We start from the raw sequence: 26,855 nt of genomic DNA, 5'->3' as shown, positions 1-26,855 counted from the left end.
CTAAGGACATACTCTAGTGCTGAGCTCCAACCCCAACACAGTATTTAAAAATATCCTTTGCACAGTAGCCTTGATAATTTAGAAGAACAGCCTGGAGCAAAGGCTGTCTCTCCTCAGTTCACTATCAGTCATTCATCTTTGGCCTCCCAAAGGAAGCCTTTAGGGAAAAATACCTAACAGATTACAACTTTCATCTCCTCTTTTGTCTTCCTCCTTTGCTAGGACCCTGTCTACCTCTTGTGGATCAAATGGCCTCCTTTCTGTTATTTGTTCATTTATTTTTTGGCGGTGATGGGGATGGAACCCAGGGCTTGACACACACTAGGCAAGCACTGTGCCCCTGAGCCATACCCTGAGTCCTCCTGTTTTTGTTTCAGAATTTTGTCTCCCTCTGAGTAGATGCCAGGAGGGGTAGGGAGACTCACCCAAGTCAGAGACTCTGAGGTTGAAAGATGGTCAGTAGGCAGAAACTCTGTTGTTAAGATGCTTAAAAATGTTTCCCTCTTCACTTCTTTTGTGATCTCAGCTTGTTTCAGAGCAAAGTTTACTTGGTAGGTAGCATACCCTTTTTAACTTCCACCCCAGTATTGTCAGGACCCTGGAAGTCACCTCTCCCACCCTCTATCCTTTTCAGAACTTCCCGATACCAGAAGAGACAGTGCCTGACACATGTCGGCCCGCATGACTCACAGAATATGGTCTCGGTAGCTGTGTGCATCTGGATTTATTGCCTGGGTCTGTCACTTAGTTGTGTTACCCTGTGCCCGCACTTATAAGATGGGGCTAGTGGTCACTGACTTTTAGGGTTAGTGTCAGGCTAACAGGAGAGTTTGCTTAATCATCACAGTATCTAGGACACAGTAGTCAGTGAGTCCTCTCCTGCCTTTGCGGCCCTTTTTGCGGGGGGTACCGGGGATGGAACTCAGGTCCTTGCAGTTGCAAGGCAGTCTGCGGAACCACTGAGCTAAATCCTCGGCTTTCCTGCCTTTGACTAGATAAATCAGTGTCCTTAAGAAGAGGGTTTCCCACTCTGTCACCCACCCCGTCCATGGTAATCACCCACACTGGAATCCGTCCTTTCTGTGGTGCAATTTAAGTCCTTCCGGTTCCATCCAGCCAACTTATAGTTATTATTTTGTCATATCAGAGACAAACTCTTTATAATTCCTTATGACACTTTTGTAAAAAAAAATGGAAGGAAAGTGTTATAAAAATAATACAGATGTGTTATGTGCATGTACCAATTCCCCACAGTGAATGTAATCACTATGTACTGCAAACATATACTAATAAAAATTTAAAATTTAAAAATAATACGGAAGTATATAAAAGCTAGAAGGTAAAATCTTTCCTCCTTTCTCTTTTATTTTATTTCTCTTTTCTCTCTTTCTTTTTCTCTTTCCTTTTTGTTTTATTTTTGTTACTGAGGATGGAACTCAGGTCCTTGTGCTTACGAGGCAGGCGGCACCAGTGAGCTAAATCCCCGGCCCTCTTTCTCTCTCTCTCCATGAGTCTAGTGAGTGATAAGAGAATAAAGCTTCAGATTCCCACTTTTATTTGCACCTGTGGGTACCTGGCTGTCGGTCCCCAAGGTAGGTGTGTAGAGGCTGCTCAGTACATTCTGGGCATCCTGTCTGTTACCCAGTTCACTGCAGTCTGAGATATGGAGATGATAATTCAGATCCAGAGGCTTTGAGTGTTTGAGATTGTAAATATACCTTTAGCATGATGGTCTTGTGTTTTCTATGGCATGTTTAGGACTATTTGTAATTATTTTTTTCCAGGTCCTGTGTCTGGCCTCTGAGTTACTACATGATATTTTTACTAGGTAGAAAGAAGCGCTTGTGTCCATTCTGTGTTGACTGCTGGGGTAAAGCTCTTGGTTGGCTTCACATGAATCCCAATTTTTTTCTTTATTTTCTTTTATTTGTGGATCAAATCTGAGGCCTTGTGGATTTCATCCCACTTTCTTATGAGGCATTTTAGAGCCTAGAAATCCATTTAGTTCCCCCTTGGAAAGTGTTTGTATCCAGGAGAGTCAACGTGCTGTATTTTCTACAACGTAATAAGAGTGGAGAGGTGTTTTCCTTAATATGTAACTTATCTTTAAGGGTGAGTTCAGGAAACCATATATAAAAATGAAATAGAACCAATCCTGTTGAAAACAAACAGGAAAAGCTTGTCAAGTGCCCTTTGAGAGTGGACTAGGAGAGATTGGAAGTAAAGTTGACTCAGCTATGAGGGCTGTGATGAGGTCGAGGGCATGAAAATTGCTGAGCAATTATTTAGTTATGCACTTCTATTCTGCGTGGCGCAAATCTGAGGCTGTAGGCTGGTGCAGAAAAGTTATCTGCTATCTTTCAAGTTTAGCCTGAGTGCATAACTGTTTATTGTCTGAATCAGTTAATATAATCACCTTCACTATAGCTGAGCTTTAGTAATGTGCTTCAAGCTATAGAGTAAGGAGTCTTTACCTTACTTAGGAAGGTAAAGATTTAGGAAGCTGTCAGCTATCTTCAGTGATTGATTGCCTCTTGGTGTTTAAAATATGTCATTTATATAAAAAACAAAACCTTGGGCCAGGGATTTAGCTCAGTGGTTCAGGCACCTGCCTTGCAAGCGCAAGGTCCTGAGTTCGATCCCTGGTACCAGAAAAAAAACAAAACCAAATTCATGTTATTCTGGTGTTTGGAGCATAGCAAGCACCTTTCTATTGCATTCTCTTTTTGTTGTTGTTGTTGTTTTTATTTTGTTGTCTTGTCTGTTTTTTGAGACAAGGTCTCACCAGGCAGTTCAGGCTGTCCTTAACTCGCTTTGTAGCCTAGGCTGGCCTTGAACTTGAACTCCCCCCCCCCCCGCCCCGCCCCCGGCATTGCATTCTCTTAATCCTGTCAGGAAATTTGATGGCAACAGATAAACTTCTGAAAATTCCACTGATTTTTAAAAAATCTTGTACAGAATGGATTCTGTAGGAGAAATAGCTTTAGGAATTTCTGTGATTCAGAGTGGAAATTGAGGGTTACTCTCATACTCTGAGATTCTTTTTCCTTGATTGAGTTAGGAGCAAAATGCTTACTGTTAATTCTTCAAGTAGAGGCAGTCAGCAATTTCAGATAAATGTGTGGGATAAAATGTGTGGAATGTGGGTTGAAAGAGAAACTTTTACATATGATTAAATGTGGTTTTGAGCAAGTAGGGAAGGAAGGCATCACTTTCTCATTTATTCATTCTGTATTTATGACTACTGCATTAGGCTCGGGGAAGAAGTGTAGATTTCCATGTAACAGAGTCAGGTTGGACTTCAGTCTCAAGTGTCCATCACAGGACCCTGGACCTGGCTCGTCCTCTTTGTATTAGTGTTTTACTTCTTGTCTCCAGGAGACCGTGCTGGCTTCCCGTTTTGCTTCTAATCGTCACTCATGAGTCACTGTGAGTACTGCAGAGTTGCAAATCACATTCCAGTCTAGTGTGTACTGCTGCGGGGTCTTGGGCTACAGCTCTTTGCCTGTCTTCTGCTGGTTGTGATGGAGCAGTGAGAACAATTGCATAAGTGAATTAACCAGAGAGGGTGAAGAGAGAGCGCACTACCTGTTTTCTACCCATTTTTGTTTAGTAACAAGATATATTTAGGAGTAGACAGCTTCTTCCTAGTTGCCAATATACTAGGCCATACTCTATGATTAGAAAGCCTTGCATCTACTTTATGGGAAAGGTATATTTGCACCTATGGCAAATAAAGTCAATCATTTCTTAAAAGAGGAATTGGTCTTACAAATGGACTTAGTGGCTTGGCACATACAAAATGATCCTTTGAAGAAAACCTCAAAATTTACTGTAGAATTTTTTAAAACTCCATCAAATAAAATCTGGAAGCAAAGAAAATTCTTCCTGAAAAATTTTAAAATAATATTTTGATTTTGAATATTTAGGATTTATTCCCATAATAATTTGATTGATTTATTTATATCTTTTATATTTCAGGGAGCTTTGCAGTATAAAACTTTTTCTAACTAGATGAGGCGGTACATACCTGGAACCCCTGTACCAGAGGAGGCTGAGGCAGAAGGGGTCAAGGCCAGCCTGTGCTACATAGTCTCTGTTTAAAAAAAAAAACCAGCAGAAAATTCCTACCTGTAATTCTCTACTATTTTCGTTTCTTGGGATCCTTTTTAGGGTTTATGTAATTAGCATCTGTGATTATTTATGGAATTTTATGTTTCATTCTAAACCTTGAACTTTCTTTCTTTTTTTTTTTTTTTTGGTACCTGGGATCAAACTCGGGACCTTGTGCTTGCAAGGCCGGCGCTGGAACCACTGAGCTAAATCCCCAGCCCTACCTTGACCTTTCTTACTATCAACTTTTTGAAAAGCCTCTCTGAAGTTGTTCACACCTTAGCATGTGTGACTTAGGGGCTTGAAGGAGGTTATTGTGAGCAGCAAGGTGAATGTCAGACTAATTTTTCAACCAGAACACATTACCTGCAATTTGAGGTATGGATGAAACAGCAAATTCCTCTTGGCCTGGGCTTCTGTGAGAAAAAGGTGGATTTATGCAGGGTTTGCTCAAATTACAAATGAGGGGATACTAAAAGTGTTTTAGCTTTTGGGAGTTCAAAGTGGCCAGCCAAACAAACATCATGTGATCTACCTGAAATAAAGCTTAGTTCTTGGAAAGAAGGTGAGACCATTGTGCTTTGCTGGGAATGGAAAAGATAAAGAAAACAAAGAACAATACACATACACCTACTGTCAGTTATCATGCTAGATGTAATAAGCTGGCATTTTCCAGTCCTTTCGTATTAAGGGAAGGATATTAAAAAGGAAAAGATTTCAGGATTTTATTTTTAAACATATTTCATCAAAAATACCTGTTGCATAAATAATGTAAGGAGTAAAAGCAGATATTAGTCTGAAAGAAAAAAAAATTGTGTATCTTCTAGATTTCAAATAAACTGTATTGAATTATTTTATAACTCTGTGAGGTACACTCAGGTGCTGTGGAGGGTTTCAGTTTGCAGATCTCTGAAGACACTAAGACATGTGCCCACACTATGACACAGGCGCAAGTCCCTGGTCCCTCTTTTACACGGACAGTTGCAGAGATAAGAGGAGCAGCCTCTACAGTGGATAGAAATACATGCTTTTAAGTTCTTGGAAGTAGAAAGAAGAAGTAGAAAACAAAAGCAGAAACTATAGGTGAGGAAATAGACCTGTGGAAGATTTGTTTCTAAACCAAAGGTCATTCTGGAAACTTTAGGAACTTGAGAATATCAGGCAAGATTGAGTTCAATCCTGTATAATAATAGAGCAAGACAGAAGAGCTTAAATAAGGCAGAGGTAAATTTTTCTTTCCTCTAAACCGAAGGTCATTCTGGAAACTTTAGGAACTTGAGAATATCAGGCAAGATTGAGTTCAATCCTGTATGATAAATAGAGCAAGACAGAAGAGCTTAAATAAGGCAGAGGTAAATTTTTCTTTCCTCTTTTAAAAGTCTGTAGCTTGGGCCAGGGATTTAGATCAGTGGTTTCACCACCTGCTGCACAAGCTCACACCCTAATTCAATCCCCCGGTACCAAAAAAACCACAAAAGTCTGCAGCTAGGCATTCAAGAGCTGGTGTGACAGCTCTGTAGTTGGCATGGACTCGGGCTCCTTATCCCTTAGTGGTGGGCCCACCCTCAAGTTTGCCTACTTAGTTAGAGTTGTAAGACACTGCTGCTGTAGCTGTCACTTCTGCGCTCCAGGCAGGAAGATGGGCAGGGTCAAAGGGCATACTTCCTAGTAGAACTTCCACCCCCACCCCATCCCAGAAAGCTTTCCTGGAAGCCCCACCCCATCTGTAAAGAGCATTGCTTTTCAAAAAATAGAGAAGCTAAATATGGGCTAGGCAAACCTTAGTTTCTGCCATACCAAGTGATCATATTCTTTTTTTTTTTTTTTTTTCTGGTCCCGGGGATCAAACTCAGGACCTTGTAGTTGTGAGACAGGCCCGGCACCACTGAGCTAAATCCCCGGCCCTAGATGGCTAGACTTTGGGATACCTGCAAAATTTTAGAGTAGGAAAGTAGCTATGTTTGGTGAACTTGGTTTTTAGTTTGTGGATAATTGATTGGTTCCACAGTGTTGAGGACTTATGTGCTAGGCACTGGGTTATAATAGTAAGTTAAGCATAGTCCTTCCCCTTAAAGGGTTTATAGGCTAATGAGAAACAAAATAGGTTTTAAATAAGTAAATTTTAAATATGTTGACCATTAATAAAGGGAAATAAAGAGTGCTTGGAATTGTGTGACAGGAAAGATTCTTAAGGCTATGACAAGACCTACACACCGAGATTTAAAGGATGCTTGGGAACCAAGTCAGAGAGTTGGGGATGGGTTGTGGGAGGAGGAAGACATGAGGGGAAGGCATATTCCAGTCAGACCAACTCCCAGTCTGATAATTTCCATAATATTTCCCCTTTATTCTATTATTTTCTTACTTCTTCATCAGAGGGAATCAGTGGGAATTTCCAAGCCACAAAGATAGTCAGGGGCTAAATGTTCTTACCTGGAATGGCCAAAGAGACTCCATCCTTTCTACTTAACTTGTTTTTACTCTAGACGAGTGCCTGCCTCCATAGGCTGCACAGGGAGTGTTAGTAACCAAGGAGGGAGGTGGACAGATGACTGGGCACATTGAAGTCCGTTGTGCCAGCGTACATCTGGACTTGCTCTCAGTGTGGGACTGGGAAGGCAAAGATTGGTTCTGACTAGGAGGTGCTGATATGACCCCATTCCCCTTCCAGGAAGTGGACATTGTGGTGGCACCGTGCCAAGGCCTCCGGCCCACAGTAGATGTTCTGGGTGACTTGGTGAATGATTTCTTGCCTGTGATAACCTATGCACTCCACAAAGGTGAACTGTCTGAGAGGGATGAGCAAGAGCTTCAGGAAATCCGAAAGTATTTCTCCTTCCCCATATTCTTTTTCAAAGTGCCGAAGATGGAGAGAATAGACTCTGCTCCTAGAATGGAGAGTGAAAGATCGCTTCTGTATCGTCAGCTAGTTGACCTGGGCTACCTGAGCCCCACGCACTGGAACTGTGGGGCCCCTGGCCAGGACACCAAGGCTCAGAGCATGTTGGTGGAACAGAGTGAGAAGCTGAGACACTTGAGCACTTTTTCCCACCAGCTGCTGCAGGCTCGTCTGGTGGATGCGGCCATGGCCCTGAACCTGGTGCACTGCCACTGCCTTGACATCTTCATTAACCAGGCCTTTGATATGCAGCGGGACCTGCAGATTACTCCCAAAAGGCTGGAATACACTCGGAAGAAAGAGAACGAGCTGTATGAGTCACTGATGAATATTGCTAACCGAAAGCAGGAGGAAATGAAGGATATGATTGTTGAGACTCTTAACACCATGAAGGAAGAACTTCTGGAAGATGCTACCAACATGGAGTTTAAAGGTAGGTCCTGGAGAGTTTGATAGGGCACTGTGAGTTTAGGAGCGCCAACTCTTCTAACTGGAAATTGGTTCTATTGAGTCTTTTTTTTTTGGTACTGGGGATCGAACTCATGTCCTTGTGCTTGTGAGACAGGGGTGTTACCACTGGGCTAAATCCCCGGCCCTCCATTGATTCTTAAGGTTACAGTAGGAGCCCACCTCAAGTCATTTAGCCAAGGTAGTGTGTCTTGCTCTCAGTGACCTTGCTGGAAGATTCCACCGTCATTCCCTATTTAGCAGTAACTTTTGGTAAATTCATCCTAATAACTCTGTAATCTCCACTGTCTTCCTGGACAACAGCGGAGCTGGGGAAGAGCTGCCTGAAGAATTTTGCTGTGTCATGCTTTGTCCTTTGCTCTGTCAGCATGGCTTAGGTGCCCTCCTTGTTTGTTTATTTATTTAGCAGTGCTAGGCATCAGACCCAGGGCCTCACACCTGTAGGCAAACATTGTACCACTGAGCCACCCCCAGCTCCATCTTTTTGTTCTCAGGGTCTCATTTTCTTTCCACACTGCTCCTGAAATGCAACTCGGGAGCATTTCCCAAAGTAGTGTCTCAGTTTTTCTAGCAGTTCTGTCCTTCACAAATGGTTACTTAACGCATTTAGGCAAAAACAACTGGTCAGGTCTTTTGGTGTCTGAGGCTTAGATGCTGCTGACTTTGTATACTGACTGCTGTCCAAACCTCCATGCACGGACACAGTTGGACTACCCAGTAAAGAAAATGGCACAGTGTGCAAGTTACTCTTTAGATTTGCAGTGACAGGCATACATCCAAATCACCTGGGAGGCCTCCCGAAAATACTGGTGCTCAAGACCACTAAAGACTTAATCAGGATTTCTGACACAGGACCTGACTTCATTATTTTTCAGTATCCTCTTTAGGTGGGTTTTGCTTATCTTCATTTTTTTAGATGACAGAACTAAGGCTTAAAAGAGTTAAGTAATTTGGGGCCGGGGATTTAGCTCAGTGGTTCTGCTGCCTGCCTCGAAAGTGCAAGGTCCTGAGTTCGATCCCCTGTACCAAAAAAAACCCCCCAAAAAACAACTAAGAGTTAAGTAATTTGCCCAAGGCCCCACAGCTAGTAAGTGGTAGAGGTAGGATTAAATCTAGGCAGTCTGGTTCCTTAGCTTGTACTTTAAATTTTTATGTTTTATTCCAACCTCGCCCCCCCCCAGTACTGGGAATTGCACCCAGGGCTTTCTTTCTGAGCTACATCTCCAGCTCTTTTTTTGTTTTTGGTACCAGGGATCGAACTTGGGTCCTTGCGCTTGCGAGGCAGGTGGCAGAACCACTGAGCTAAATCCCTGGCCCTCCAGCTCTTTTTATAGGAAAATTTTTTTTTTAATTTTGAGAGAGAGTCCTGCTGAGTTGCTGTATTGCTCAGACTGAGCTCCAACCTTGGTTGTCCTGCTTCAGCCTCCCAGACCCTGAGGTCACAGGTGTGCCCCACCAAGCCCAGAGTTTACTGCTTCCTAATCTGTTTCCAGTTACTGGTGCTACTTCTTCTGGTACCCAGTTTTAAAACCTTGACATATCTTTAACTTTTTTTCCTGTGTTCCCATGTCTAACCAATTTCCAAATCCTGATGAATCTTCTATAGCTCATATCCACTTGTGCTTTTCTCCTCCATCTTCTGTTATCTAATCAATCCCTCTGACTTTTCTTCTTTGTGTACTTTATTGGCTTCCTGTTCCTACAGATTAAGTTTAAACTCCTCAGCCTAGTATCCAAAATCTTCCAAAGCCTAGCCCTTAACCAACTTTGCCAATCTTATTTCCTACTATGCACCTTCCCATATATATGTATGTGTATATATATATATATATTTTTTTTTTTTTTTTTTTTTTTGGTACCGGGGATCGAACTCAGGACCTTGTGCTTGGGAGGCAGGCGGCAGCACCACTGAGCTAAATCCCTGGCCCTCCTTCCTATAATGTTTATTCGGGTTGGTCTTAACTTCTTGCTGTCTTCCATACACTCCTTTGATCTTTTCTATGCTCACACCCTGCCTTAAGCTTGAAAGTCTTTTATTTGTGAATTTCCAAATCCTACCTACCTATCCTTCAAGGCCTCTCCAAAAGCCATTGTTTGCATTCATCTTTAAGTTTTTAGCTACTAACAGGAACACTTATCTGAACTCCTACAGGATTATCTGTACAGACAGACACAGACTGTGGTTTTTTTGCGGGGGTGGCAGGGCACTGCCAGGGATGAAACCCAGTGCCTCATGCATGCAAGGCAAATGCTCTATCACTGAGCTGTAACAATGAGGGGACCTGGGCCATGCTGACAGACTCTTGAATGCAGTACATCTTGGGGAATGAAAAAGTCTCTGAATAATGGCTATCTAGCTGTGTCATATTTATAAATATGAAGGAAATGAAGTTGACTTTATCAAAGATAAGATGCCCGATTTCTTATTAGTCTTTCTAAAGATGAACAAGATATGCCTTTGCTAAATTTCCACTGCGGGGAGGAGTGGCTAAGAAATGCTCACTTGTGGTGAAATTCTAGGAAATCCTCTCATATTTAGTTAAGGACACTGGAATATCAATCAATGCTGGCATCACAGTACATATGATGAAGGGAAGTCAGGGCAGCTAGGTTGGGCAGACAAGGGAATAGGAACTATTTGTCTGTATTGTATCAGCCATACCATTTGGTGCCTGGGATAAGGTGGTTAACTAAAGAGACACGAGGGTCCCTGGGAATGAGTAGACCAGGTGTCTGACTCTGTCCGCTACCTTGTGGATTTGTGGATGTAGGTGGGTACATGTTAGATACGGCGTGCACGTCTGATTCTTACCTTGTTCTGAATCTGTTCAGAGTACCCTTGGAGCAATGATAAGTAGACTTAAAAGAGAGCTGCCACATATCCTGTGGAGCCAGATTTCTGTTAGTGTTATTTATCTTTAAATATAAAGCTGACTGCATGCACCCTGGGTAAATGATAAACATTCTTTATAAAATGCTGTTTTAAAAATGATAAAATATGCATTCATAGTACTTAATTCAAAGGCACAAAGACACTGTCCCCCACCATCTAGTCTAGTTCTCTTACGTTCTTTTATATCCTGCTTTTTCACTTTTTCATTATATCTCTTAGAGCACTTTCCAAAAAGGTACATCGAAGTCGGTTTTCTTCCAACCTTAATTAATATATTTAGCTGTTCTCTTACTGACAGACATTTAGACTGGTTTTTTTCTTTTTGCTATGACAAAGTATATACATTGGTCATCATTGTAGATACATGTCTTTGAGATTTGTAAGGATATATTTCTAGAAAGAGAATTCCTAGACAGTTCAAACAGTGTGTGAATTTTTCATCGTTGGTTGTTGGTGTAAAATTTTGATAGATAACTGCCAATTTTCCTCTGAAGAGGTGATATCAATTTAAGTTTCCACCAGTGAACTTGAGAGTGCCTTTGTAGGGGCAATCACTTTTTAAATGCTTGTGTCCTCAGGCTTACAAAGTAGATTTTTTTAAATTCTGAGAGGTAGTGGCATGTAGGGCCAACAAATGAGTTTTGCTTTTTATTTATCTAGTAATTGATTATAATACAATTCCTGACTCTTGGCTTCTTGTCATTAATAAGCGAGGCAGTGTGATAGTTTATAAAGATCCTAAACTTTGGAATCAGTGAGCTTTGGGTTCAAATGCTAGCTGTATTACTTCCTAACTACACAGCCCCTTCCCAGCGCTCTCTTTGTTTTGTCTCTGAGACTGTTTCCTAATCTATAAAATATGACCAGTAACACACACCTGGCATAGTTGTTGTGAAAATAAAATTAGTTACATATCTGAAGTGTTTATTATGTGTGCCTTTCAAGTAGTTTACACTTACTGTTTTCCTGCATTTCTCTTAGGACCTTATCTGCCACAAGTAGTTGAACATTACACGCTCTCTGCTAATGCTGGGGGTCAGAGTTCGTCACCCAGCCAGGTCTTTTTGTGGCCCTCCTCGTGCCAGTTCATTGGCTGTGGCTCAGGAACTGCTTGACCCTCTCCCTCACAAGTAGCCAGCTCATTTCTCTGCCTCCACAGATGTCATTATCCCCGAGAATGGAGAAGCAGTGGGCACCAGAGAGATCAAATGCTGCATCCGGCAGATCCAGGAACTCATCATCTCCCGGCTTAACCAGGCAGTGGCTAACAAGCTGATCAGCTCAGTGGATTACTTACGTGAGAGCTTTGTCGGCACCTTGGAGCGGTGTCTGCAGAGCCTGGAGAAGTCGCAGGACGTCTCAGTTCACATCACCAGTAATTATCTCAAACAGGTATGCAAAGAGTGGTTTCTGAGGGCCGGGGATTTAGCTCAGTGGTTTCGCTGCCTGCTGCGCAAACACAAGGACCTGAGTTCGATCCCTGGTACCAAAAAAAAAAAAAAAAACAGTGGTTGCTGAGACACCTTGGTACAGATAGCAGTGGACGGTTCACACTCAGTCCCCACTTGAAATTAGCCAAGAATTTCCCTTTAACTGTTTCCCCACCCAGTCTGAATTCTACTTTTCCTATCACCTTACCACTGCCTGTGCAAGGTGCTGGTGAGCTGTGAAGTGACAGTTGAGAAAGAAGTAAAGAGGCCTAATTAGCCATAAAGCAGATGATCAACTTGAGGTGACTCTGTAATACACTGAAGGATAAACTTGGAAACCTCGAGACTGCTCTATATTCTTGGAGTAAATATTTGTTTCATTTTAAAATAGCCACTCTACTCAGGGCCTATCTCCCTTTATGTGTTCTCTTTCAGATTTTAAATGCCGCCTATCACGTTGAAGTCACATTTCACTCAGGGTCCTCAGTTACACGGATGCTCTGGGAGCAAATCAAGCAGGTAGGGATTAGCAAGAGAAAAAGTTTTCTGTCCCTAGTAGGCCCATGTGTATCCTAGTCACTCTGTAGAAAACAGAGAGACCTGGGGGCTGCAGTTAAGGTAGGGTGTCCATGGCTTCTGGTTTGCCTGCTGGAAGAATTATGGTTTATGTCTGTTCTCAAATAATTACTAACAGTGCTCCCTTAACTCTTAAAAGGGGTGGGTTTAAATGATATTTCATGTAGCCATAGGACTCCACTTCACTAGCTCCTTCATATTTCTTTCTTCCAGCCTAAATGTCTTGGAATTAGATGTTGTCATTTCCAGAGGCCAGGAGTATGGTTCTGGTCTGGAATTAGACCTGGGTCTTGTGTAGAGCTGTTTCCTAATTTCAGATTCAGGCACTTCCTGATGCTGAATTTAACTTCCTGAAGGTTCTTGAGCAGCTATAGTAGGTCTAGTGTTCCTCCTCTGGGCAGAGTCCTGAGTTGGAAAGGAACCTGAACTTCACACAGCACCTGTCTCAGGAGCCTGCTCCTAAAGCGTGCGAAGCCCGGAGAAGGAGGGCATTGTCGGGCCACCTAGTAGTTCCTTTTTCCATCCTCAGCCATCCCACTGTCCGCATCTTGACAGATCATCCAGCGCATCGCGTGGGTGAGCCCCCCTGCCGTCACTCTGGAGTGGAAGAGGAAGGTGGCCCAGGACGCGATCGAGAGCCTCAGTGCCTCCAAGCTGGCCAAGAGCATTTGCAGCCAGTTCCGGACTCGGCTCAATAGTTCTCATGAGGCTTTTGCAGCCTCCTTGCGGCAGGTTGGTCTGTAGGAAAGGAGATGCAGGTGGATATGCAGAAAAGAGCCTCAGCCCTGGGCAAATGTTATACTTTATATAATTTTAAAAATGATGCTTGTAATCCCAGGATTCTGGGAGGCTGAGACAAGAGGATCACAGGTTTGAGCCTGGCCTAGGCAGTGGTGAGGCCATGTCTTGAAATGTTTTAAAAAACTGGTTCTAAAGGGCTGAGGATGTAGCTCAGCACGGAGGTCCTGGGTTCAATCCCCATTACCACCATAAGAAAAAAAATCAGTGTATTTTTTCCTACCCTGTTAAGGGACAATGTCATGTTACGGGAAATTTCATTAATAGGTTTCCATGTGGATTTTTTTTTCTAATCCTAAGGAGCATGAGGGAGCTCAGTTAATCCCCCCTTTCACTAAGGGAGAATAACAATAGAGAAGGAGGAATTTGTTTGTGTAGTATTTTAGACATGAGTGACAAAAGGGATGATTTTCCAACTTCTGTTCTATCTAGTTCACAGTTATGTGATGTTTTATTTGCTTGTCTTCAGTGGGGCTGAATAGATGTGATTATGAATCCAAAAGACAAAAGTATTATTTATCGATAGTATATGTGCCAGTCCCTGTGCTAAACATGCCACATACATGTGTAATTTAGCTCTTACAGTTACCGTCCGAGGTCTGTGTTACTATTCCTGTGTAACAGGTGAGGAAGCTGAGGCTAGGGATAAGCAGTACGGCTTTTTATGTTTCCCTCTCAGCTGGAGGCTGGCCACTCAGGCCGGCTGGAGAAGACAGAAGATCTGTGGCTGAAGGTTCGGAAAGATCACGCCCCACGCCTGGCCCGCCTTTCTCTGGAGAGCCGGTCTTTACAGGATGTCTTGCTGCATGGTGAGTCCTTGTTTTTTCCAAGTACACTGAAGGAAGGTTCGGGACTCCTGGACCTTGTGTCTGGCCTCCAAGAGTCCCACTGTCCCATGCAGCTTCCTTGCAGAGCTACCTAAGCACTTGCCGATGTTATTTTTGAATTCCTGAAGTCTGTCTGGTCCTGATATTTATACAGTTTAAATAACATGACAGAGTTTAACCAGCTAGGCTATTTTCTGCTGGTTTAGAGTGACTGCACTAGAATTTCTTCTTGGCATGATTGTGACTTCCTGGCCTCTAAGCAGAGGCTGCCCAGTCAGCTCCCATCCCTCCTCCCTTAGCTCTGTCTTTGCACCTTACAGGTAAACCTAAACTGGGACAGGAGCTGGGCCGAGGCCAGTATGGGGTGGTGTACCTGTGTGACCACTGGGGAGGACACTTCCCTTGTGCTCTCAAGTCGGTTGTCCCTCCCGATGAGAAGCACTGGAATGATCTGGCTTTGGAGTTTCACTACATGAGGTGGGTCCTCACTTCATTCATCTTTATGGGAAAAATCCAGAGAAGAAGCCTGAGGGCTGAAATAAGTTCTATATCAAGAGCTACAGCGTGCCGTGTCTCTCCGTATGTAGGTTTCAATGCGTAGGCTAGTGTTTGGGGACTAGCTCTCTTTAAAGCCATCACTGTCTTTGCCTGCTCTTTCCCCACCATCTTCAGACTCCTTGTTCTGTTATCTTCTTCCTCAATCATTAAGGCTTGTTGGTTTTTAACTTCCATGCTGCTTTGGCCTGGGTGGAGGAGCCATTCTCTTTGTGCAGTGTCTGCACTGAAAGCCATTCCCTGTGGACCTGGACTGAGTGTGGCTTTGGGGTTATTTCTTCCTCATCCTGGCCTGTCATGTAACCTGACCTCTGTCATTCCCACAGGTCTCTGCCGAAGCATGAGCGGTTGGTGGACCTCCATGGGTCAGTCATCGACTACAACTATGGCGGTGGCTCCAGCATTGCAGTACTGCTCATCATGGAGCGGCTGCACCGGGACCTGTACACGGGGCTGAAGGTGAGGTGAGGCAAGGTGGCATGAGAGCCAGCCAGACCCACCGCTTTCTTCCCGGCCTTGTATCCTTTCCCATTTATTCAGAGCCTCTTGCTTTCATAGGCGGTTGTCGGAGTATCAGGCTTTAGTACACTTACTTCCCAAAAAGCTAAACCTGTTTATTGCCCCAGCGTGTATCCAGCATACTGCCATTCACCACTTTGGCCTCCAATAGTGGTGGTCAAAATCGAGACCCCTTAGAAGAGCAAAAATGCTTGCTGTGACCTTCTTTCTCTTTTTTGTTTTCACTCGAGAAAGCCAGTTTTGTTTATTCAACAAGTATTTTGTTAGTGACTACTTTGTATTAAACACCAGTAGGTGGTAACAAAAAGTATAATTTTGGGGGCCTTTTAAGAGAATTATAGTCAGTGACTATTTCATGACAGTGTGGAGTTTGAGTTTGACATGTGTACCTCAATGGGCAGGATCTGGGCAGATGGAAGCAGAGGCCTTGCTGAGGAAGGAGCAGTGTAATATCAGGGCGTTCAAAGGCCAGTGAAGACTCTAAGCATGTTTCAGGATCTGGTTCTTTTGGGGGAGTGGGGGGAGATAATGTGCAAAGAGAGATTAGGAGTAAATTATACAAGACCCAACGATTAAAAATTTCCATGAATGGGCCGGGGATTTAGCTTAGTGGTTCCAGCGCCTGCCTCGCAAGCGGAAGGACCCGAGTTTGATCCCTGGTACCAAAAAAAAAAAAAATTTCCAGGGCCGGGGATTTAGCTCAGTGGTTCTGTTACCTGCCTCGCAAGCGCAGGGACCCGACCCAAGTTTGATCCCCGGTACCAAAAAAAAAAAAAAAAATTTCCATGAATTGAAGTTTATTGTAGACAGTGAGAAGCTACATAATCTTCACATTCTAACACAAGCCCTGGTAAGGAGCAGAGCAGAAATCACTTATATGGCCTTGACTTTATTTTTAATGAATTGGGATATGCAACTGAATAACTGAGTGAAGGTGAAACCCTCATTTGGATATTGAGTTTCTCTCACCCAAAACTACCACCAAAAGGGAACTAGAGAGGTTTCTTTTGTCTGTTCCCTCCTCTGGGGCTGAGTAGAAGAGAAAAGCTGACCTCAGTATCTCGGTAGATCCTGTCTCCCAGATACCCCCTGTACAGGTTTATAAAGAGCTTCCAGAGGTGGGACAGAGAAAGCAGAAATACTCCCAGGAGGTGTGATGGAGGAGATTACTGTCCAAGTGATTTTCCCTTTTCACCTCCGAGGAGTTACGCTTAGCAGCATCTGATGCTTTTCCCAAGTGTGCTAGAGAACCCATTCAGTCTTTTGGGTAAGTGATAGGACATTTTCTAGAAATTGAAGTGACCCTAAATTAAAGTAACATGAGTAATTTTGATATTTGAATTCATAAAACCAAACCTGGGCTAACAAAGCCTATCAAGCAAAGGAAGTAAATCTGCCTGAGGGACCTAAACACTCACTTTGAGCTTTGGCAGTTCCAGACCTGCTTACGTGTTAGAAATGAGCTCATGCTTCAGTCATGCAGTTGCACCTCTCTTTGTCACATCTGGGGATTCTCCAGCTGGCCCAACTGTAGCTTGCAAGGGATTTTATCTGGCTTTGTGTTCTTTACAGCTTGCTTTTTCTCTGCTTCTCTTTTTTACCTGCTTTCCTCTTCCCCTTTATTTCCCATTAACTTTCCTGTCCTCCTGTGCCCTGGTGAAGTCTTTTAGTCCCTCACCGAAGGAAGTCTCAGCTGGTTCAAGAGACCTGGACTGTGGAATTGCTTTGTTTGCAGTATATAAGCTCTTCTGTCTCCCCAGGCTGGGCTGACCCTGGAGAAGCGTTTGCAGATAGCACTAGATGTGGTGGAGGGGATCCGCTTCCTGCACGGCCAGGGACTCGTTCATCGTGATATCAAACTGAAAAATGTGCTGGTAAGTAAGAGCTGTTTCCCAAGAAGATAGCCTGCTTCTGTGGGCTAAGTGACTTTCAGGAGGGTGGGTGGAAATGTAGTTTGGTCCTATTAAAAGTCCAGGCGGAAGGAGTTCATAGGATATTGGATGGATGGTGTTTGGACTTGAAGCTTACAGAGGTGTTTCAACATAGACCTGCCTTATATTGTAAAGGATTCCCCCTCTACTGTTGAATATTTTTTAATCTTACAGAAAAGTTAAAAGAGTTGTACCAAGATCAGTGCTCTATTTCTCCTAGTATATTCTTTCACTTACTCTCTCTCTCTGTATATTCCCATGCACGCACACACATGCACACACACACACACACACACACACACACACACACACACACTTTTTTATTGTGCTTATATGAAAGTATTTAAGTATTCTTAAATACTTCACTGTGTATCTCCTAAGAAGAAAGATAGTCTTCTATATAAAGTGTCATTATCACATCCAAGAAATTTAACATTAGTGTAATACTATTATTTAATATATAATCTAGCCTGGCATGGTGGCATATGCCTAGAATCCCAGCACTCTGGGAGGCTGAGGCAGGAGGACTGGAAGTTCAGGTCCAGCCTGGGCAATGTAGCAACTTAATGAGTCCCTGGCTCAAAATTTTTTTTTAAAGTGCTGGGATGTACCTCAGTGTGAAGGCCCTAAGTTCAATCCCCAGTGCCACCAAAAAAACCCCAAAAAGTCTATATTAACTTGCTCCACTCTCTCCTCCCCCCATATATTCAGTTGCTCCAAAAATGGTCTGTTAATTTGATCCAGGATCTAGGCCAAGGATTCTGCAGTAAATTTTGTTGTCATCCTTCTTCAGTCTTTCTCAATCTAGAATAGTCTTTCTGCCTATTTTGGCTTTTGTTACACTGATATTTTTGAGGAGTCCAGGTCTTTGGTATTGCTTAAGGTTTGATCACAGATGACAGCTGCGTAAAGGCATTTTAAAAGGTAAGATAGTCATGAGCTCACCAGTTCTGTTATCTAAATTATAAAGAATCTTTTGACATATTTCTCTTGAAAAATTTTTAGAGTATCATTAAGGTGTTTCTGACATCATTTCAGTGACATAATAAAGATGACAACAGTTTGGGGGAAGGGAAAGATGCCCCTAAAAATGTAGGCTGAAACCTAATAGCTGAATGAGATAGCTAGATTCTCGTGGATTTTGTTTGTTTTTTGTTTTTTGTGGTGCTGGGGCTGGAGCCCAGGGCATTGTGCAGGGGAGAGCTAGGCAGGTACTCTTCCCCCGAGCTCCACCCCCAGCTCTCTCTTGGATCTTTAGAAAAGGAAACACCAGGAATTTCAGGGATCTCTTTAACTGGGTAGAAAACCTCAATTTTCTGCTCTGGGGTCAGAAGAAGAACCAAGAGCTGAAATATTTTCCTCAGTGTACAGTATTTTATTCTTCCAAGATTTATGAAAATCCTGATATATGCCAAGCACTATGCCAAGTGCCAGGGATACAAGGATGAAAGAGAGCCCATGCCATCAGATTGCGTACAGTATGGGGAGGAGGATAGTAATGGGAATGAATCTGGAGACAGGGAGTTTGGAGAAAGAATTTATTAACTACAGTATTTTGAGGTACCTGTTTTGAGCTTGGGTGTATAACTAAGAGCTGCGTGCGGGATCAGAGACAAGGTGACTGTCATCCTGTTTTGTTGGCAGCTGGACAAACAGAACCGTGCCAAGATCACTGACTTAGGATTCTGCAAGCCAGAGGCCATGATGTCAGGCAGCATTGTGGGGACGCCAATCCACATGGCCCCTGAACTTTTCACAGGTACAGCAGGGGGCAGGGAGTGGGTTTGGGCAGGACTCAGTACTCTAATGCTGAGTACTATCCCTAGGCTAAGTAGTAGGCACAGGTAACTCCTGGAAGTTCTGACAGGCAAGGATGAAACCAGCACTGGGAAACCTAACGCAGATGCGGGGAAAGTGCAGAGATAAAGGAATGAGAAAGAAAAGTACAGATGGGAGTCACCGAGTAGTCTTTTGGATGTCTCTGTGGGTTATGCCATACTTGCCAAAATCAGCCCATTATTTGATCATAAAGAATTGAGTGATTCTTATATAGTAAAATTGTCTTCTATCATTAAAGAATTTACAATTGGCATAGGTATATTTTGAGAGAGGTAAAATAATTTGGAAGCAGCTGAGGCAGTAGGTGATTAAATGGTAAAGTAATGGATGTATAATACACTGTTGGTGTTCAGCAAAGGTTGAAATGTTTGAAATGTTTGGTGGTTTTGTGATAGAGGTGAGATTTGGGTAGAACTTGAGTCAGATCTGGAAAAACTGGTGGGTGGAAAGGGAACTGAGGAGGTAGACTTTGAGGTAGGCAGTGTAGGCATGTTTTTATATGTTCCGTTTTGTTTAATCCTTTCAATAATTCTGTGATGACATTGAGGCACTTTTATGTCCATTTCACGGACAAAGTTGAGGCCACATTGATGAAGTAACTTTCTCCAAAAACACTGAGCCAGAAGGCAAATAGTTCTGGGATCTTAATCTAGGTATTTCTGTCTCCAGAGTCCAAGCATTTCTAATGAAGAGAAGAAACTCCTGGGGGTTAGAGAAGGGAAATACTGAGAAAAACTGCAGAACACAAATAAACACATTTCCATTTGGGAACAGTGTCAAACCAGGTTGGAGATAAATACATTGAGCTTGTAGTGGAGTTAGGGTCATTGTTCATAAAGTCAGGAGCTATGGACCTTTTGCCCAGGGACAAGACGAAAAGAAAATGTTTATGGAAAGTTAGCTCAGTGGGGATCTGAGCGGCAAGTACAAATGGAAGGAGACCAGTTAGGGATTGGTTGTCGCCAGGATTAGTGTGGTGTTCTGCTGGTACACAAAAGTGACTCATTTCAGATCAATTCAGAGGGACCAGGGATTTAGCTCAGTGGTTTTGCCCCCTGCTGCGCAAGCTCAAGGACCCGAGTTTGATCCCCGGTACCAAAAAAACAAAAACAAAAAAGAGTGAGATCAATTCAGAGGAAGAATAAGCAAGATTTTGTTACTAACTTGCTGAGTGGTGAACAGAAAAGAATAATTAAAAAGATGGCTGTAAACTTCTGAGCCTGAGTGGATGGGAAATGGTTGTACTTTGCTGGGGAAGATGGACAGGTAATCACAGGTCAATCATGAGTATTTGTACCAGCTAAAATTAGCAATATATTTGAATTTATTTCATTTTGCATATGTCTTCCTGACTCTTTGTTAAGTGATACACTTATATAAGCATTAGGAGTTACGTAGACAACTGATACTCTGCCCACATCTGAACCAAGTAGACGGTCATCATTTTTCTTCCCCTAGATTTATGTCGTTTTGTTTTTAAATTCCTGTTCCCACTGCCGTTACTGTATTTTAGCTATTATTCATATCTAAAGTCCTTTGATTATTTCTATTGCAGCCCACTTTTGTTATCAGAATAATCTTTCTAAAATACTATGGATGCTAGGCATAGTGACACATGCCTGTAATCCCAGCTACTTGGGAGCCTGAGGCAGGAGGATTGCAAGTTTAAGGCCAGTCTGGGCAATTTAGGAATATTCTTGAGAGTCTCAAAAATTAAAAAGAGGTCTGGGGATGTAGCTCAGTGGTGCCACCACCTGCCTCGCAAGCGCAAGGTCTGGAGTTCGATCCCTGGTACTGCCAAAAAAAAAAAAAAGAGAAAGGGCTGGGCATGGAGCTCAGTGGTCTCGCCACAGGAACCATCCTCCTGGACCATCTCCAGTACTGTAAAAAATAAAATAAGAAAAAATAACAGTTTCCAGGTCACTTCTTGCTATAAAACATAAACCTCCTACTGCCCATTGGATACAGACTCTTCTCTCTGCCTTACAAAACTTTTTATATACTGGTTCTCACGTACCCACCTGTGTTTTCCCGGTGTGATCCAATATTAATTATGTAGATGCCCATGAAACCAAAAGGCCCAACTCCCCTTCTCCTTTGTCAGGTTCTGGTCTTGGTGCTCTTCGTGTCTAGCTTTGACCTCTCACAACCATAGTGTTCTCTTGGGAAATGAGAGCGTAAGTGTGCCCTGCTGCCTAGTGGGGTTGATAGGAAAGATAGTGGGTTGGAAGAAAGCATGTAATGACCTGCAGGTGCGGAGTGGCCTGATGCTGCTGCCTCTCTCTCCATGGCTCACTCTTTCTCATCCCTTCTTGCTATAGGGAAGTATGACAATTCCGTGGATGTCTACGCTTTTGGGATTCTTTTCTGGTATATCTGCTCAGGCTCTGTCAAGCTCCCTGAAGCATTTGAGAGGTGCACTAGCAAAGACCACCTCTGGAACAATGTGCGGAAAGGTAAGAGGCACAAGCCTGTCCTGCCCTGACTCCCCTGGCGAGAGCAGACTGAGCCCAGGCCCTGCAGCAGGGGCCCCGTCATCCTCTGGCCACTCCACAGCTGACCACATGCACACTTAGACCATCGTGGGGGCCCAGAAAGACACTTTTAAGTCACATCTTTGCTTCCAGGCAACACTGTATTGAACTAACTCAAAAGTGCTTTTTTTTTCTTTAAACTTTCCAATTCTTCAGTTTCCTATGCCAGTGTATTCCAATTTTTCACCACTGTTCTTATCAGGTTCTAACCTAGATGTCTGCAGTGGAAGTGAAAGCTTGCATCCCTTAGTATTCTGCACCCTGATTTGCATGATCAGCTCTTTGGATTGGACCCCCCTCACTGACTAGTCTTTGGGGGGCATGGTATGGGAATTGAACCTGGAGCCTTCACATTGAGTGACATCCCCAACCCTTATTTTTTGAGACAAGGTCTTGCAAAGTCACTAAGTTGCCCAGGCTGGATTCAAACTTGCAATACTCCTGCCTCAGCCTCCAGAGCCTCCCTGGGCTGGGGTTACAGGCACGTGCCATCGTGCCCTGCCCACTCACTGGACTTACGTGCGTGCTCCTTTATCTAGGGGCCCGCCCAGAACGTCTGCCCGTGTTTGATGAAGAGTGCTGGCAGTTGATGGAAGCCTGCTGGGATGGTGACCCCCCCAAGAGGCCTCTCTTGGGCATCGTCCAGCCCATGCTCCGGGGCATCATGGACCGGCTCTGCACAGCAAGTTTCGAGCAGCCACACAGAGGACTAGATGATTCTATTTGAAAGCAAAAACCTTTCTTCTGCACTCTGTTTCTTTTTTTCCCCTCACCTTTGGGCCACGGGGAGAATTTGACATTTATTCAATGAGGGACTTGGTGCTTGTGGGGCAGCTTGAGACCTTGAAAGCAGAGATGGCTCCCGGGCAGTGAGGAGCTGGACAGCTGCTGAACGGCTGGGGCAGTTCACTGATGCCCCACGCTATCCCTTCGGCAAAAGATTGTCCAAGATGTGCAGAAGTGGAACATGGGATGTTCTGGCCTCAAAACAGATGAGGCAGATGTTACCATTGTTCACTGTATTATGTTTCTAAGACAAGAAGTGCCGCACTGCAGTGGCAGTAGTGTTAAAAACATCATTTTCGGGCCGGGGGTTTAGCTCAGTGTTTCCGCCACCTGCCTTGGCAAGCACAAGGTCCTGAGTTCGATCCCCGGTACCAAAATAACACATCATTTTCATGATGTCAGCTCCAGCTAGAAATAGTTTGATTCCACCTAGTGGTTAGGACCACTTAGAAAATTTGAGCTTAGTTCAGGATTCTATGAACATAGGGACAAAAAAAAAAATTGTGGTTGCCTGGTTCCTGCTGTCTAACCAGGGATCTCAGGTTGTAACAGTCCAGCGAGGGAGCTAGAAACAGGCTGTGTTCCTCACTGTGCCAGAGTGTTTACATTTACAGGGCCGTGCATCCCTGACTTCTAGGGGGAATTCACTGTTACATCACCAGGAAGCAAAAAAAAAATCACATGCATATGTATGTACATATGTATATAACCGGATGGATTTGAGTTACTGCTAACCCCAGAACGGGATCTGTTCTTCTGCCCGTGGGCCCCCTACACCCCTCTGCTGGTCTCAGGTGGGAGAGCTCCAGACCCAGAGCACATTGTACTCAGGAGTGAGTGTCTGAGCAGAACTGGCCCATTGTGAATCATGGGTGAGACCTGAGAGCAGAGGATCGTGCCCATGGCCTGTATACCAAGCTCCTAGAAGGGCACCAGCTGATTCTCAAACTTACAAAAAAACCCAGAAACTCTTCTGTGTTTGAAATTAACACACTAATGTTTTTAAAGCCTAACCAGTGGTTAAAAAGCCAAGGCTTATTCTGTCCTCTCCTTTTACCTTATTTTAAATATAATCTATTGGAAGAAAAAAGAACCAGCAACCCCTCCCCCCAAAAAAACAGACAAAAGAGAAGGCCAGTTCTGTGTGTCAGCAACTGGGAAGCACCCTGCCTCTGTGTCCGAGGATGGGAAACAGTTTAAACACTGGTGCATCTCAGGTCTTGATTTCAGGCCTTCTGCCACCAAGCTGTTGTTAGCTTTAGAAACACAGGTAGATGAAGAAATAGACATAGAGGAGGGCAGCCTCCATGCATCTGTCAGTCTCAAGGGCTATGGGCGGGCCTCATCCAGCTCCAGAGTGTGACGCAGGTCCCAGGTTTGAGTGTTACATCAGTGCTGGGGTTTTCTAGGGTTGTTTGTAACTGAATGACCAGGTCTTACATATTAACAAAGTATAAGTGGAGTGTATGATACATTCTTATCTAAGTTTTAGAGTTCAGTTTTAGAACTTTAACCATCCTGGGCTCTGATTACGATGTTGGAGCAAGTAGCAGTCTCAGCACACACAGCCCTTCAGGACTTTATTAATGCTGTACACCTTTTTACTTTCAAATGATAAAGTGACCGGCCAGCGTTTGTGGGGCATTGGCTCCAAGTTCATTTTGGTAGAATGTTCAGCACATCTCTTAGAATCTTAACACCTATTTATCCATACTTTAGTCGCTCTGCTCTCCTTGGCATTATCTTGTTGCCCTTCTGGGGTGATGATGGGGCTTCGGGAAGCCACGTGTCCAGTTAAGTAAGTAGGCTCTGCTTGTCAAAGAATCATTGTGCATCTGTTCTATGTGAGACTTCAAGAAAAGTCTTATAGTTAGTTCCCTTCTCCAGAACATGCTCTTAATTCTAGTATAACCAGGACTGTATACTTCCATTGTGAAGACCACATTCCTAACGTTCTTTGGAAGTCTTAGCTCAAACTCCCATTCACACATGGGAAGTTAATTTTTTTTCCAACCAGAATCCCTTTTCAGTTCATCTCCTGTGGCTCAGTCCACGCTCAGATACCAGTTTTCTAGCAGATTCCCTACATTTTTGCCTAGTGGAAAGGGCAAGGGGACTGACTAATACTAGGTGAGGAGATGAGTAGTTATTTTCATTATAAAAAAGTATTCTGAGAAAAGGTGCAAGGTATACCTGGAAGTGTCTGGCCAACCAAAGCCCACATGTGGATATTTGGGGCTGTTATTTAAATACTCAGCAGGCTGAGTGCAGGAATACGTATTTACGTGTGTATAATGTATTATGTATACTTTTGTTTTATAACATTGTTGGCTAATTTTGGATTTTTTGTTCCTTGGCACCCATTATTATTAAAATGATGGAATGCTATGAAAAGTACTGTATTGTATATTACTTGAGAAGACACGAGATGTTCTGAGAAGTGTGGCAGTACTTAGGTAGGCAGGGTACATCACAGCCAATATCAGAGGCTCTTACCTCTGAGCTTAGGTTGTTTGTGTTCCCAAGTAACGAGGTGAGATTGTGGCTGAGGGAGGAAGAAGGATGGCCTGACAGATTACCCTTACTGTGTCCAGTCCTTCTAAAAGACTTAATGAGGTCAGTTTACCCCGCCCCCAAATGATCACCTGGCCTTTTTTCATGAGCTCGAAGTCTGGTCACTCATTTGGCTTCAGAACCGAGTGAGAGGCCTTCCTGCAGAGCAATCAGAAGAAACCATGGTGACGCCTGGACTGGTGACCCTGTGCCTAGAAGCTCGCAGCAGTGTAGGTGAGCAGTTCTGGTCCAGAGGAGGGACCCACAGGCAGACCCTGCTCCCTGCTCCCTGCTCCCCTGCTCCTCTGCAGAATGGACCCTTGACTGAGCAAGCCTTCCATGGCTCTGGCAGGAGGACGTTGCTATTGTTCCCAGACCACAGTCACATCTGACTCCATCGACTTTAAGACAGAGCGTTGGCAGCAGCTGCTCATATATTTTTCTTAAAACACTAAAGTTCAAAGAAGCAGTAGAGGAAAAGATATGTTACTACCACAGACAGAAATAGGAAAATGGTAGAACTCTTGACTGGTATCTGTCAGCTCCCAGATGGACTTTTGTAATGTATTTGAGCTGCCAAAAGAGGGCTTGAGGGCCGAGAGGTAGCGCAGTAGCAAAGAGTGCAGCCTCTCCTGTGCATGGCCTTGGGTTCCATCCCCAGCACCAAAACCCAAAACCAAACAGAGGAGTTGGGAAATGTTTCTCCTGATAGGAGAGTGGCTGGAGAGTCAGGGCTGAGAGGTGACAGCTATACTGAATGACACTGTTTTTTGGCTTACTATTTAGCACGGAGAAGCCCAGGGGCATTGGTGATTGCAGCAGCACTTTGGATACCCTGATTTGGGGAGAGGCCATGCTTGGTGTTCCACTGGGCCAATCAGGAAGCCTCTGAAGTCCAGTTTGAGAGCAGGACGAACGGCCCTGTGCATGTCCACTGCCAAAGAGGAGTTGCTTTCTTTGAACTTTTGAAGCTTGCTTTTTGAATTTGCTGGATCAAATAACTTGCTTTTCTTTAAAAGAAAATGAAGGGTGTATTCTTCAGAATATAGGGCTGGGAGTAGGTAGAGCTAGCTTGATAAAGAGGGTAAGGAAGGAGTGGCCTTGAGGTGTTTCTATCACAAATTCCCCTGGAGGTTTCAGATAGCGCCCGATGTTCTTAAAAGAGTTTCAGGTTTAACTTCTGCTTTGTTACCATCCCGTCCAGCTGGTGGCAGAGAGGTGAGAGCACTTGTCGTTGGGAGGCCAGCTTGCTGGGAAATGTGGTCACCAACAGCTTGTTGTCTTTTGTCTTTATGTTATGTATTTTTTGTTTGGGTTAAAGGACTAATGCTTGTTACAGTATTAAATAAAAGTGTAACATACTAAGTGTGTAGAGTAAAAGTGCAATAACAAAAGAAAAATACTTTGGCACAAACTCTGCTCCCTCCTTCCTCATGCTACCTGGCTCTGTCCATATTGTTACAGGAGGACCAGGTTAACTGTGTATTTTTAAGAGACGCAACTATGGCTTAAGTCTTTGCTTAGTGTAATTTTGAATGGTGGGATTTGGTTTTTATAGAGTATTCTATATAATTGTTAGGATGCACAAACACAGGATGTGCTGTATAATAAAGATCACATTAACATTTTAGTTTTGCATCTGTTTGGCTTTGGATTTCCTTTACTACCTCTGTTACCAGGATGGCTCCTAATCCATGCCATTTTCACTGCGACCTCCAGTCAGATGACTTTCAGTTTGCCTTAGGAGAAACAAGCAGACTGGTGACTCCCTGAGCAAGGTCTTCCCCAGTCCAGTGGTCCACTTTTTTTTTGGCAGTACTGGAGATCACACTCAGGGCCTTTGCACTGAGCTTTCTCTAGCCTTTGTTTGTTTGTTTGTTTTTGAGACAGGGTTTCACTAAATGGCTGTGTTTGCCAGGCTGGCTTAAATTTGTGATCCTCCTGCCTCAGCCTCCTAGAGTGTTGAGATTCTAGGCATGCACCATCATGGCTGGCTCTACTGATCCTCTAACTGGGTACACATTACATAGCACCACTAGAGGATGGGACAGGGGAATGAGAGATGGATGGGGTTGTGGAAAAGAGGGGCAAAGTGCATGACAGCATTTATTTCACAGCCTACCGTGGGGTGATG

At 43.7% G+C, this 26,855-nt stretch overlaps 1 protein-coding gene across 4 annotated transcripts in view; it reads left to right on the top strand.

Annotated features, from left to right (window-relative positions):
* Dstyk (dual serine/threonine and tyrosine protein kinase) overlaps positions 1 to 26,351 on the top strand; it is a 50,352-nt gene extending 24,001 nt beyond the window's left edge. For 3 of the 4 annotated variants that reach the window (XM_004862117.4, XM_021242232.2, XM_021242234.2), the window contains 11 exons: positions 6,785 to 7,445; positions 11,533 to 11,765; positions 12,239 to 12,322; positions 12,935 to 13,111; positions 13,857 to 13,986; positions 14,325 to 14,481; positions 14,886 to 15,018; positions 16,839 to 16,952; positions 18,654 to 18,768; positions 21,170 to 21,304; positions 21,922 to 26,351. In XM_004862117.4, coding sequence (XP_004862174.1) covers positions 6,785 to 7,445; positions 11,533 to 11,765; positions 12,239 to 12,322; positions 12,935 to 13,111; positions 13,857 to 13,986; positions 14,325 to 14,481; positions 14,886 to 15,018; positions 16,839 to 16,952; positions 18,654 to 18,768; positions 21,170 to 21,304; positions 21,922 to 22,109 — 2,127 coding nt within the window. In that variant the 3' untranslated portion in view covers positions 22,110 to 26,351. The remainder of the gene's footprint in view (positions 1 to 6,784; positions 7,446 to 11,532; positions 11,766 to 12,238; positions 12,323 to 12,934; positions 13,112 to 13,856; positions 13,987 to 14,324; positions 14,482 to 14,885; positions 15,019 to 16,838; positions 16,953 to 18,653; positions 18,769 to 21,169; positions 21,305 to 21,921) is intronic. The other variant, XM_021242233.2, reaches the window with a different exon arrangement.
* The last annotated feature ends 504 nt before the right edge of the window (positions 26,352 to 26,855 follow it).

The sequence above is a fragment of the Heterocephalus glaber genome, unplaced genomic scaffold (assembly GCF_053883595.1).
Source record: "Heterocephalus glaber isolate CG9 unplaced genomic scaffold, H.glaber_assembly_v1.0 deba00001600, whole genome shotgun sequence".
Taxonomy (NCBI): Eukaryota; Metazoa; Chordata; class Mammalia; order Rodentia; family Bathyergidae; genus Heterocephalus; species Heterocephalus glaber.
Note: the sequence above shows the minus strand (reverse complement) of the source record. Positions and strands in the feature narration are given on the sequence as shown.